The sequence below is a fragment of the Nerophis lumbriciformis genome, linkage group LG01 (assembly GCF_033978685.3).
Source record: "Nerophis lumbriciformis linkage group LG01, RoL_Nlum_v2.1, whole genome shotgun sequence".
Taxonomy (NCBI): domain Eukaryota; kingdom Metazoa; phylum Chordata; class Actinopteri; order Syngnathiformes; family Syngnathidae; genus Nerophis; species Nerophis lumbriciformis.
In genome coordinates this window covers 37,958,658-37,971,361 of record NC_084548.2, presented here as the reverse complement: position 1 = coordinate 37,971,361, position 12,704 = coordinate 37,958,658, and the positions used below count along the sequence as shown (strand labels likewise).

The 12,704-nt window shown below is 40.4% G+C and overlaps 1 protein-coding gene across 1 annotated transcript in view; it reads right to left on the bottom strand.

Moving 5' to 3' along the window:
- b4galt5 (UDP-Gal:betaGlcNAc beta 1,4- galactosyltransferase, polypeptide 5) overlaps positions 1–12,704 on the bottom strand; it is a 95,400-nt gene that overhangs the window by 10,369 nt on the left and 72,327 nt on the right. Inside the window, exons 2-3 of the mRNA XM_061980772.2 lie at positions 11,409–11,528; positions 11,212–11,325 (exon numbers count right to left, since the gene is read on the bottom strand). Coding sequence (XP_061836756.1) covers positions 11,212–11,325; positions 11,409–11,528 — 234 coding nt within the window. The remainder of the gene's footprint in view (positions 1–11,211; positions 11,326–11,408; positions 11,529–12,704) is intronic.

Sequence of the window (12,704 nt, the reverse complement as noted above, 5' to 3'; positions counted from 1 at the left end):
ATGGGGCCCGGCCGGGCACAGCCCGAAGAGGCAACGTGGGTCCCCTCTCCAATGGGCTCACCACCCATAGCAGGGACCATAGAGGTCGGGTGCAACGTGAGCTGGGCGGCAGACGAAGGAAGGGCACTTGGCGGTCCGATCCTCGGCTACATAAGCTAGCTCTTGGGACGTGGAACGTCACCTCGCTGGGGAGGAAGGAGCCTCAGCTAGTGCGGGAGGTGGAGAAGTTCCGGCTAGATATAGTCGGACTCACTTCGACGCACAGCAAGGGCTCTGGAACCAGTTCTCTCAAGAGGGGCTGGACTCTCTTCCACTCTGGCGTTGCCAGCAGTGAGAGGCGACGGGCTAGGGTGGCAATTCTTGTTGCACCCCGGCTCAAAGCCTGCATGTTGGAGTTCAACCCAGTGGACGAGAGGGTAGCTTCCCTCCGCCTTCGGGTGGGGGGACGGGTCCTGACTGTTGTTTTTCCAATTATTCATGACAAAGCAGGACCAAACAAGGATTTGTATCGGGGATGCCTTTGAAAGCTGGAGACGATTGAAGGCGGAGAAGATTTTCTCATCTGACGCCAAACTTGCTAATTTCCTCCTTGATAGGTAAGTAAGGCATTAACGTTTTCTTATTACTTGTAATAAATAGAAAATTGACATTTTGTATGTAAACTATATTGTCCAATACAGTCTATGATCTTGTCTAACAAAACTAGTATGTTCGTGCAACGAATGCTTAGGAGCGAAGCACCATCACACTAGTGTAATTCTTTTAGCATGCCAGCCCGGTCAATGACACATCGACATATAGGTTAACGAGGGAAATATATGCCCGTTAGCCTGTATGTCAATGTGTCATCCAACTGACAGGGCAAAATATATTTTCGACAAATAAAACCTATGTGGATATGGGTAGTGTCAGTGCCTATTTCGTTCTCAATGTGCTGATACACTGACAAAATGTGTTCCAACATTATCACGGGTAATTGCGGTTACTGGTACTGTATGTGCATCAGGCACATATGGGGTGGTATTTGCTTGGCACAATATAATGCATTACATGTAATGATTTTCTACTTTGTGTATTGACATGATAGTAGGCTATATGATTTATGCGTAATGTAGGTTGACTCAAAGAATTGCACTCTGCACTGAAAGATGGTGATGTGCGTACATGGAAGAGAATGCAGTGTGTCAGGTTGGATGCAATATGGAGTTATGCTGAACGAAATGTGGCGGCAATTTTACTGTTGGCCTTTGCTTGCCATCAAAGTAGGCCTATGCGATATATAATATATTATATATTATTATACATAATATATTTCGATGATGGTCCGTGTGGTCAAACTAGACATTTTAGCAGGGTAATGCCAACAATCTGTCCCTACTCCCGACGAAAATATTGCTGCATAACTTTACAAATACATTTGGCTAATCGACAGCAGTAAAATGCGGCATAATTTCTTAGTAAACCATCTTGCAAGAAGCATAAACAAGAGAAAACTTCAGAGTAGGACTCGTCGATTGCCATTTGAAGTTCCTTCGAGTAGGATTTGGATTCGGCTGCGTATCTGGCAACCTCAGTCATGGCAAGTGGGAGGGGATTACAGCATTTTGACCCTGATTGCAGTACCATTTCTGGCCACATTACTACATATCCATCCATTTTCTACCGCCTGTCCCTTTCAGGATCGCGGGGGGTGCTGGAGCCTATATGCTGCATTCGGGTGTATATGGCACCTTTAAATAAGCTTTGCTTCTTCGTACTCCTTTTCGAGCATGTTATAAAGAGAAATGGAAAACATGTGATGTAATAAACTTCAACCAACCAACCAACATGGGGGAAATAATTTATTTTTAGATGTGTTGCAATTGGGACATGGACGATTAAAAAAATTGATTAGTAAATGTCAATAATAGATTTATATATTGTAAATAAAGAAATGCAGACATTTCTAAAATTTTGTTGATTGCAGCAAGCCACCTAACACTGAGAGCTACCACCAGCTCCTTTATTTTAAGGCACTTACGTTCCAGTTTTGCACACATTTCCATTAATTTAATAAATGTGACAATTAATTTAACCATTTCTCAATACAAATGCATTGTTTTTTAAAGTTGCAAGTGATAAACGCTTATTTAGTGAAACAAAAACATATGTAAAACTGCATCAATAATCGATTTTTAATTGAATCAAAGCGCCTAAATCGTAATCGAATAGTGAGGTGCCCAAAGATTCTTACCTTTGATTACAATACATTGAAGGCAGACACCACAGTTGACATACTACACACAAAAGTCACAATTTCACCGTGATTGTTGGTCCAAAGCTAATGAAGATTTTGGCAAAATTAAGGTAATAAGTTATTTTATGGTCGTTTTTATTACGCCGCCTGGTGCCTGTGAGGGTGCCTGGTCACGAAACACTGCAAGAATGTAGCTGCAGAGTGGGTCAAATACGGCCGTAAAATCATACGTTTACGAAATAAAACCATGTTTTATTGTACGTTTATGAGCAGGTGTGTGTTTGGAATCGGGTTGTCCCGATACCAATTATTTGGTACCGGTACCAAAATGTATATTGATACTTTTTAAAATAAAGGGAACTACAAAAAATGTGAATATTGGCTTTATTTTAACAGAAAATGTTACAAAGCACTCAAAGAACAATTTTAGAAGGTTAAAATATAAATTAAAGGGCATTAAACACATTGGGCTTTTCTTGTTGCACTCAAAGAACAATTTAAAATGTTCCATATTACATATAGTCTGCCATAATCAAGGATTAGGTTGGAATATAATAAAAAGCTTTATTGACAATATATTAAATGCTTCATGATTTATGGTTGCCACTCCAAGTACTAAAAACAAAACTATGGCTAAAATGTACACAGATAAGCCATGTAACAGGTAAAACACACATTTGTTAAAGATAAAACACAAATTGTAGCAATTTGTAACAAAATATAGTCATTTCACTTGTATTAGTTGAGGTTAGATGGGTCTTAACTGCGCTAATATTTGGCATCAATCCAAGCAGTTGTGTGCGTGCATCTACATATTTACATGTGCACCACAGAGGAGCTGGGTAATTTATGAGAGTAGTGTATGTGTGTTTAAGACAATGGCAACGTGTTGGCTGAGTGATGTCAGTGAGTAAGTGGGTGAGTAAAGAGAGAGAGAGAGGTAGCGCTGCACTAAGCAGTAGAAGAATGAACAGGTCCAGTTGTGTCCTGCAAAACTAATAATAAAGCAAATTGTCACAAATCGGCGGCATTATTACCTGTCACTTTTTCCATTCCTGGTGCAGATCTGAATGCTTATTATTTAAATGTTTACCCAAGTTTGAAACAAATGTGGTAATACTAATCGCCACATATGGCGAGGCGTGTTTTAAAGCAACACTTGAAGCGCGGCGCTTCTTTGTTTAAAGCGTCACCTTTATCGTTAGTTTTGAAGCCCAAATACCTCCATATTGCGCATCACGCACCCTCTTTATTAACCTGTAGAATTGTCGTTTTTTGACATTCTTCCTCTCCAAGATGTTATTGCCTGTATGCACTTTGTCTGCGCGTTTTGACTCATTCAATATCATGCGCCTTAGCTCTGGAGTCACTGCCGCAGATGAAAGAAGGGTACCGGTACTTTTCAAAGGCAGTATAGTACCGATATCAATCAATTAGTAACGCAGTACTTTATTACTACTGGTATACCGTACAACCCTAGTTTGGAAGTACATATAGACCTACCGGTACTTTTTTGGTTTATTTTGTCCGAAAAAATAATGTCAAATCGACACTGATTTCACACACGTCCGCACACGTCCGCACACGTCCGTGGTAGCAGTCATGGCGCCCGTTGTTTAGTTGGCCATTCTCTTTGTATACACGACTCTGTGGACAAGTAAACAACAGGCGCCTTGCCTTGTTGGGTACCTGGGATGTGTGCGGCCTCAGCATGCAATTGTTTTCCTAACAAATAAACCAAAATAATGAGTCAAAATATAGTACTTAACATACTCCAGCTCATAAACTTACAATACAACAAGCATTTATTTCCTCAAAGTAGAATTTTGTGGCTATTTTGCGGCCGTATTTTATGCATTCGACACTAAATTAATGCAGTGTTCAGTGACCAGCGGGCTTCTAACAGGCTCCCGTCGGCGCAATGTACGTCAGAAAATACAGACCGACCAAAAAAATACAAACGGAATACTCCTCATTTTGCCAAAAACCTCATGAGCTTGGGACCGACCATTACGGAAAAATTTAGATTTTTGTGTGAAGTACGGTGCATCCGGAAAGTAGTCACAAAGCTGAATTTTTTTCCACATTTTGTTATGTTACAGCTTTATTCCAAAATGGAATACATTCATCTTTGTCCTTGAAATTCTACAGACAATACCCCGTAAAGACAATGTGAAAAATGTTTTTATTCTTTTTTTAATTTTGCAAATGCATTGAAACTAATAAAAAAAACCTGAAAAAACACATGTACATAAGTATCCACAGCCTTTGGTCAATATTTTGTTGATGCACCTTTGGCAGAATTACAGCTTCAAATCTTTTTGAATACGATGCTACAAACTTGACACACATTTTTCTCTGGGCAGTTTCACTCATTGCCTATTGTCCATTTTTCTTTGCAGCACCTCTCAAGCTCCATCAGTTTGGATGGGAAGTGTTGGTTTTCACCTAGGATTTGTCTGTACATTGTTGCATTCATCTTAGTCGAGTCAGGGAGGTGACTCTGTCAGAGCTCCCAAATTCCTCTGCGTAGAGAGGAAAACCTTGTAGAGAGGAAAACCTTACAGAAGGACAACTGTCTCCGCAGCAATCCACAATCAGGCATGTATGGTAGAGTGGCCAGACGGAAGCCATTTCTTAGCAAAAAGTTTGTCAGAATTCACAAAGGACTCTCAGACCATGAGAAACAAAAATCTCTGGTCTGATGAGACAAATAATAAATGCCAGGCACCACTAATCATCAGGCCAATACCATCCCAACAGTGAACCATGGTGGTGGCAGCATCATGCTTTAGGGATGTTTTTCAGCGGCAGAAACTGGGATACTAGTCAGGATAGGCAAGGCAAGGCAAGTTTATTTATAGAGCACAATTCGTACACAAGGTAATCCAAAGTGCATTACGAAAAATTAAAAGGTAAAAATAAAAATATAAAATCATGTTTTAAAGTAAATTCAGAAAATACAGTCATCAAAAAACAATCATATTTAATTAAAATGAATCAAATACTTTGGATAAAATACTTTCAGTTGTCATATGAACAATTAAATAAAAGTGTTTTCAGGCTGGATTTGAACATTGCCAACGTTGAAACCCGCCTCATATCTTCAGGAAGACTATTCCAGATTTCAGGAGCATACAACTGAAACACAGTTTCACCATGTTTGGTCTGGATTCCAGACACCAGCAGGACACCACTCCCTGAGATTCTCATGAGTCAAGGCTCAGTAGATTGTTGGAAGGAGTTTTAAATTCGAAGGAAAAGACCATTCGTGCCCTAGCCGATACTGTTCCAGATGAAGGTTGATATTGATCTGGACTATCTTGCCAGTTGTGCTGAATACAGAGTTATTGCTAATCAGTTTTAAGTGCACAAATGCAGCGTGAAGAGGTTTGTGTACGCTTTATTATTTGCCCTCATTATACCTGCTTCATTCTCTTTCTTCTCATTTGTATTTCGTTCGGAAGTCCGAATTAAGCCGGCGTTCTAAATTTACTTAGCTGCCTTCTTTCTTTTTTCTCCCATCAATCCACTTCAAAATGTTCTGTTATTTTATTTTAATTTGTGAAGCAAATAAGAATGTTGCTTTAGGTTTTTTATTGAATAGTATATAATGGATATAATTTCCTTTGAGACTGTGCGATACAAAGGGTCCCCTCTGGCGGGACACACCCACTCGAGAGATCTGGTTTTCAGTTGAATAATTCAGGTGTGTTAGTCCGACTTTTCAAAAACCGACCACGATCGGATTAAAGTTTTTCCATTGGTTGTAGGATGCTTATTTAGAGACAATTTTTTTGAGAAATCGGACTAATTTAGTGCATGGACATGTACTGACTGATCTGTTCGATGCAGCAATGAAGTGAACAGGCCGATGTTCACCTGCCGTCAGTGACACGTAGATCTGAGTCTCATCTGCATAGTTGTGGTAGGACACATTGAAGCTGCGTATTAGCTGACCTAGTGACACAGCATGTAGAAGTTGAACAACAGGGGTCCCAAAATCGTGCCCAAAGGAACCCCACAGGTCATAACCATTTGGTCAGAGACACAGTTACCAATTTCACAAAGTATGTCCTGTGATAGAGATAGAACTTGAACCAGTTAAGAGCAGAACCGAATATTCCCATCCAGTTTTCAAACCTCTGTATCAAGATAGTATGGTCAACTGTGTCAAAGGCAGCGCTCAGGTCCAGCAGAACCAAGACTGAGACTTTTTCTGCATCTGTGTTCCTGCGGATATCATTTTCCACCTTGCTCCGAGCTGTTTCAGTGCTGTGGTGGGGCCTAAAGCCTGATTGGAAAGTATAAAATACATTGTTAAACAGGAGAAGGTCCCTAAACTGTTGGTATAAAACTTTTTCCAGTACTTTGCCCAAAAATGGCAGGTTTGATATGGCCGATAGTTGTTCAGTACTGTGGCACAAAGACTACTCTTTTTAAGAGGGGCTTATGACAGCATTTTTAAGGTCTTTGGAAATTTTCCAGTCTGAAGTGAGATGTTAACTAGATACGTGTATTGTGGTAACAAACTGCACAGCACATACTTTATACATCTAGTGGGTAACTCATCAAGGCAGCATGTTGATGGACTCAAGACTGGATGATTTCTTCAACTATTTTGTCAGTGACAGGAGTGAATTATGTGCCAGCTCTATTTGACTAGCTGGCTGCAGAGTAGTAGTCCAGAAATTATTGCATTATAATGCCTTGAACTTCATCATTAAAGATTATTACAAACTCATTGCACTTTGATGTAGAACTTAGTTCTATTTGAAGTGAAATTGGAAGGTTTGGTTTCGGTCTAAGGTTGCCTCTACACTAAGATGGCTGAGGTTGTACAGGATATAACCCAGCTAACCTTGTCCCTGTCCACACACACACACACAATGCCATCGTTTAAGCTTTGGTTTAAGACCCCCTCTCCCCTCCGTCCGCGGGTGCAACACGACCTACTAGGCATGCGCGGAAAATGGCAGACGCGCATATATTACGTCATAGTCACCTCTGACCTGGAAGTGTATCCTTACCCGGCATATAAACATTGAAGAGATGCAAGCAAGATGTTAATTTAAATTTCTTTTCCGCGACTTGTTGTGCTAAGATACCGAAAATGGCTTTGAGTGTAACCAAGAAGAGGGATTTCTTTGTCTGGACCAACGACAAAGTGGAGTTGTTACTGTTGCCGTCTGAGATGTTGTGCATCCGAAATAGCTGCAATCGCGCGTTTGCTTCTCTTAAGGTATTCATGTGTGATTTCTACAAGCGCCTGTACATGTAGAAGGACAAACACGGGCATGTCTGGATGACTCGCCTCCATCTTTCTAGTGTTTACCTTTGAGTGGAAACCGGTTGTGATGAAGCTGGCTGTGAGACGTCACTTCCTCTACGAACTCAGTTTAAAAACGAGTCCATGACGAGCTAAGAGCTGGAAATTCAAGAAATGGACGGCGCACTTACCCGTGTAAAAAGAAAATCCCGAAGAGGGGAACCTTAAACGATGGGTTATGTGGCTCACACAGAGTGTTGGCTAAATAGTTATTCGTTTAAGGAGTTATCCGGCTTTATATAGACAGGGCCTAAAAGACAAGTCGAAGAAAACAGAAAAAATCTGATAAACAACATCGATAACATTCTAGTTTAAAATAGCAAGAAACCTTTGTAATGATCCAATCAAGAGTGTGGCCTGTGCTGTGGGTGGGCCCGTTTAAATGCTGAGCAGCACTGAGTTCTTTAGCATGCCTGTGATTGACTACATCTACATCCACATTTAAGTCCCCTGTGATGATCAAACAAAACAAAACAAAAGTCAGCAAGTAATTCCATAAAATAATCAATAAATCGATTTGAATTATGTGGTGGTTTTAGTTAGTGATATGAAGTATGGATAATTGTTTTATCTCCATTTTGAATGACACATACTCGAATGATGAAAAAAACCGAAAACACAATTTGTGGATTCGGATATTTTCCCTGAATATGGCACACACACCCTCACCCCTCTGGTTTTGTCATGTCTCAAACACATATTTAAAGCAAGAAGGGCTAGTGTCAGTCAGAACTGCATTTGCTATGTTTAGGTGGAGCCATGTCTCAGTTAAAAACTAAATCGAGATTGTAAGAGTTAATTAATAAAAAAAATGTATTACTTCAACTGCTTGTTTGAGATTAACTAGAGTTGCACTGGACATTGTGTTTTTCAGGGGAATGTGGATAATCTAACTGTCTGTCTCTACGTGCTTTGATATTAGTTATTGTTTCAGAAGAGAGCGCTTCCTTATTGGGCCTCTGGTTGATGTGATGTTTATCAGCGCAGAGGTCCTTAGCATCCTAGACAACAATATTGATACTGTTGGGAATAACAGCTATGAGCACCGCTGGCGGGGGCCAAGCGGGGGCAACTTTGGTTAGTTGAATAGGCTGAGGAGGAAGAGGATAGAGGGAAAGATGAATGCAGACATTTACAGAGACATCCTGGATGAAAACCAACGCTTCCCATCCAACCTGATGGAGATTGAGGTGCTGCAAAAAGGAATGAGCAAAGAGGAATGGGCGAAACTGCCGAAAGATAGGTGTTCCAAGCTTGTGGCATCGTATTGAAAAGACCTGAGGCTGTAACTGCTGTCAAAAGTGCATCAACCAAGTATTGAGAAAAGGCTGTGAACACGTATGTAAAATGTGATGTTTTTATTTTTTATTTTTAATAAATTTGCATTTTTTCTATTGGATTTTTTGAATGTTATTTTTTTTTAACATTTTCACATTGTCATGATGGGTTTTTGTCTGCAGAATTTTGAAGACGAAAACTAATGTATTCCATTTTGGAGTAAGGCTGTAACAAAACAAAATGTGGACACGTGAAGCACTGTGAATACTTTCTGGATGCACTGTATGTCAACTCTGGTGGCTGCCTCCAATATTGTTTGTAATGACTTCACTATGCCTGTGCATATACACTTGCATTTTTGGAATATGTTCATAGGTTTTGTTGTGGCAAGTCTATAGGGCTTCCTAATTTTATAATCACCATATTAACTTAAATATTGAACTAATGCTAAACCTACAAGAATATGTAAAATATATCTTTATTATGAATATATTTTTGTACTTGATTTTTGCCATGCACAATCCATAATTAATTGACTGCTGATTTACTTGTATGTTTGTAATTATGAACATCAATAAAACATATCAATAACAAAAATACAGTATGCCTGTTAACTGTGTATGTTTTTTGTGCAACACAGCTATCATTAACATATCTCTAGAACACATCTGGTCCTGACGCATATTATATACATATTGAGGCAAAAATATTCCTCAAAATTATTATGGCTACGGCTCGCACAACAACCTAATTGTAATGGTGTACCTTCTGTACTGATATCTAATTTATATATATATCATACAACTACCAAACTTTTGACAATGAAGAGCTTTATAACAGTTGTAACACAACTATACATATATGAAAACATATTAATCAGTTTGAATTTGCTCGTAGCCATCTAGGGCTGTCAGAAAAAACTTTTCTATGAACATTTAGATTCATTTACATATGAGCCTTTCTATGAAAGTTTGAAACAGTTTGCAGTCACATTGCACATTAAAAAAAACATGGTAAGAATTGAATAGCAATAACAGGATTTTTTTTTTTTTTCAGAGGATGGCGCTGCTGTAGTGGCTGCTGTTGGCAGGATCTTTGTGCTCTTGTATCATCCTTTTGCGTTCCTGATGTTTCCCTCTTGTTTTCACGTGTTTTTTTTGTTTTTTTGTTTTTTGCCTTTTGGACTGTCCCTTTTGTCCCTTTGGGACTGTGCAACAAGGTGTGGCACTTTCGTGACTTCTGCGGTGCTTTTTTGTGGCCTTCAGGATCTGCCTCCCAGGAGCATTTTGGCCATGGAGACCAGCTGCTGGGTCGCTGCCACACCAGAGTCCGTTCGGAGAGACTGGAGGAGATGCGGATGAAGAGACAGGGCTGCGGAGCTGGCGCTGAGCGCCGGAACGGACGGGCTTCACAGTGTCTTGGCTGAATGAGCAGGTATCGGAAACCTCGGTCTCCTTAGACGCATCCTCGCTCATCCATGCAGACTGGACACTGGCCGAGAGGTAGTGGGCAACCGAGAGTGGAGTCGGCTCTCTTGGTTGCTTTGTTGGGTCTGCTCCTGTCTCTGGCCATACTCCCCCATCCCCAGCAGACGATGGCGTGGAACACCACACATGTGCTAAGGCTATGAGTTTTTTTTCCCTTGGCCTCAGTCTGGACCCCCTCTCCAGGGGCCCAGGCTTAGACTGAATATTTTTTCTCACCACCAGCCCTCCCACCTGTTTCTCACCTTTTTTGTAAGGGGCGCCGGAAGTTGGCAGAACCGTCAGCGATTCTGTTCTGTCTCCCTGTAATGTGTGTCTGCTCTTAATGGGATTGTGCTGAAAATCTTAATTTCCCCTCGGGGATTAATAAAGTATTTCCGATTCTGCTTCAGAGGATCCTTGTTATGAAAATATTTTATAAAAATAGGTTCTGCCTAGATCATAGGTCAATCATTGTCCAGAGTCAATGATAGTACATTGTCGATTTCTGACCTTCTTGACCATAACTTACAGACAATTTATGTTATCTAACCTCGCACAAGTTACTGTTGTCATTGGCTCTCCAGCCTTTACGGCGAACCTTCACTTCCCATACTTTTTGGCTTTATGGATTATTGCGGGGAAAGTGATGCAAATGCTTTGTGCAGTTTTTGCGCAGTTTTGCCCAATGCTACGCAACAAGGCATGTTTACAAAGCAAAACAACTATTCAATTACAAGAGATGTAGAAAGAGGATGTGCCGTGTACACATAGCTCTAGCTGTGGCAAGCCAAAGTTGGTCCCCAATCATTTAGGAGATCGTCTGAAACCGAGTTGCCGATACTCTATACTCGGCTCTGACCTGGACAACATACGCCTCAAGAAAGAACAAGACATTAACTTACTCATAGAGGGCAGCCTCTCAGGGCAAACTTGTGAGGGGAGATATGTGAAGTCCTCAGGAAGGTATGCAGTGGGAGGAGCATCACTTTCGCTCATGTTGAAGTCATAGGAGTAATCTGTAAACACACTAATATCAGTCTCTATTTCTGAATAAGGTGTGTACTGATGGGCCTCAAGGGTACAATATATATTATATTACCTGTGCCATTGATGTTGTAGGCACCTCTCACCACCTGCTCCAGGACCTGAGCTCCAATGTTCTTCACATTTTCTCTGATCTGGATCCCTCTGGCTTGGACCATGAACACATACTCATTCACTGTGGAAAGAGACAGAGGAGGACTTTATTCCTGTGCTCTCAGTTCAAGTGTTTATTTCTAGCAGATTTAAAGAAGATATTAGGCTGATGTAGGTGTAACAGCCTACGATTGTCCATGAATGCTAACGTCTCAGACTTGCTTTTCCTTTGCTTTAAAGCTACAATAAGATAACAATTGCTGTTTTGCTTATTAACACCCACTTAAAACTGTGGAGTATAATTTGGTGTTTAGGTCAAGAATATAAAACATCAGCACTACTCAAATCGTTGACAGGCAAAACAAAGTGCAGAATAACATAAGATAGGTGGTAGCAATGAATGAGTTCAGGTAACATATGCCGTGTTGTATTACGCCTTTCTTTTGCATTTGCATAAACTGCCCAGAATTCTGTGTATATTTCATGTTATGGTTCATTTAACGTCTATTTGCCCGAGCAGAGAACAACTCTTGAATGTCCCATGAAGTAAGTTAGTTACTTCAAACTGAAATACCTGTAGATGACAAACACATAGTGAGAAGCTAAAGTCAGACCACTGAACACCCATCCATCCATCCATCCATTTTCTACGGCTTGTCCTTCTCAGGGTCGTGGGGGGCTGGAGCCCATCCAAGCTGCACTCGGGCAGAAGGCAGAGTACACATACAGTAACCTCAATTTCTCAAAAACAGTAAAACTCCTACCATTGGGAGTATGCCTACAATTTCCAGGACACTTTTTAGTAGAAGGACCATTCGTAATATTGTATTGATCTTATTGTCCAGAGCACCATCAAAATTATTTTACCTTGGTGTTGCTTCAACTTGTGATAAAATGTCATTCGTTACATTCCTCCTCTCTGTTTAACACAAAAGAAGTTCCAACATGGTCAACAGCTGATCAAAAAATGCTTGTCATATTTTCTGCCTTAGTGGACTCACTGAAGGGAATTTCCCAAAAACATAACTAGTCTTTCATTTCAAAGAAGAAAACAACTGGAATCTTAATCTGGGATTATGGGGGAACAAGGCAGGGGAAAACACAATCTTAGCTAACTAGTAGATGACAAATTTGAGTTGATTGAAGGGCTCCTGCCGTCTATGCAAGGTAACTGCAATGTGCTCTTTTGTTTCTACAGTCTTGCACTGTGAGTCACTGATTATATTTTGCTATGGGAAAACAGACACTAATAGAAATA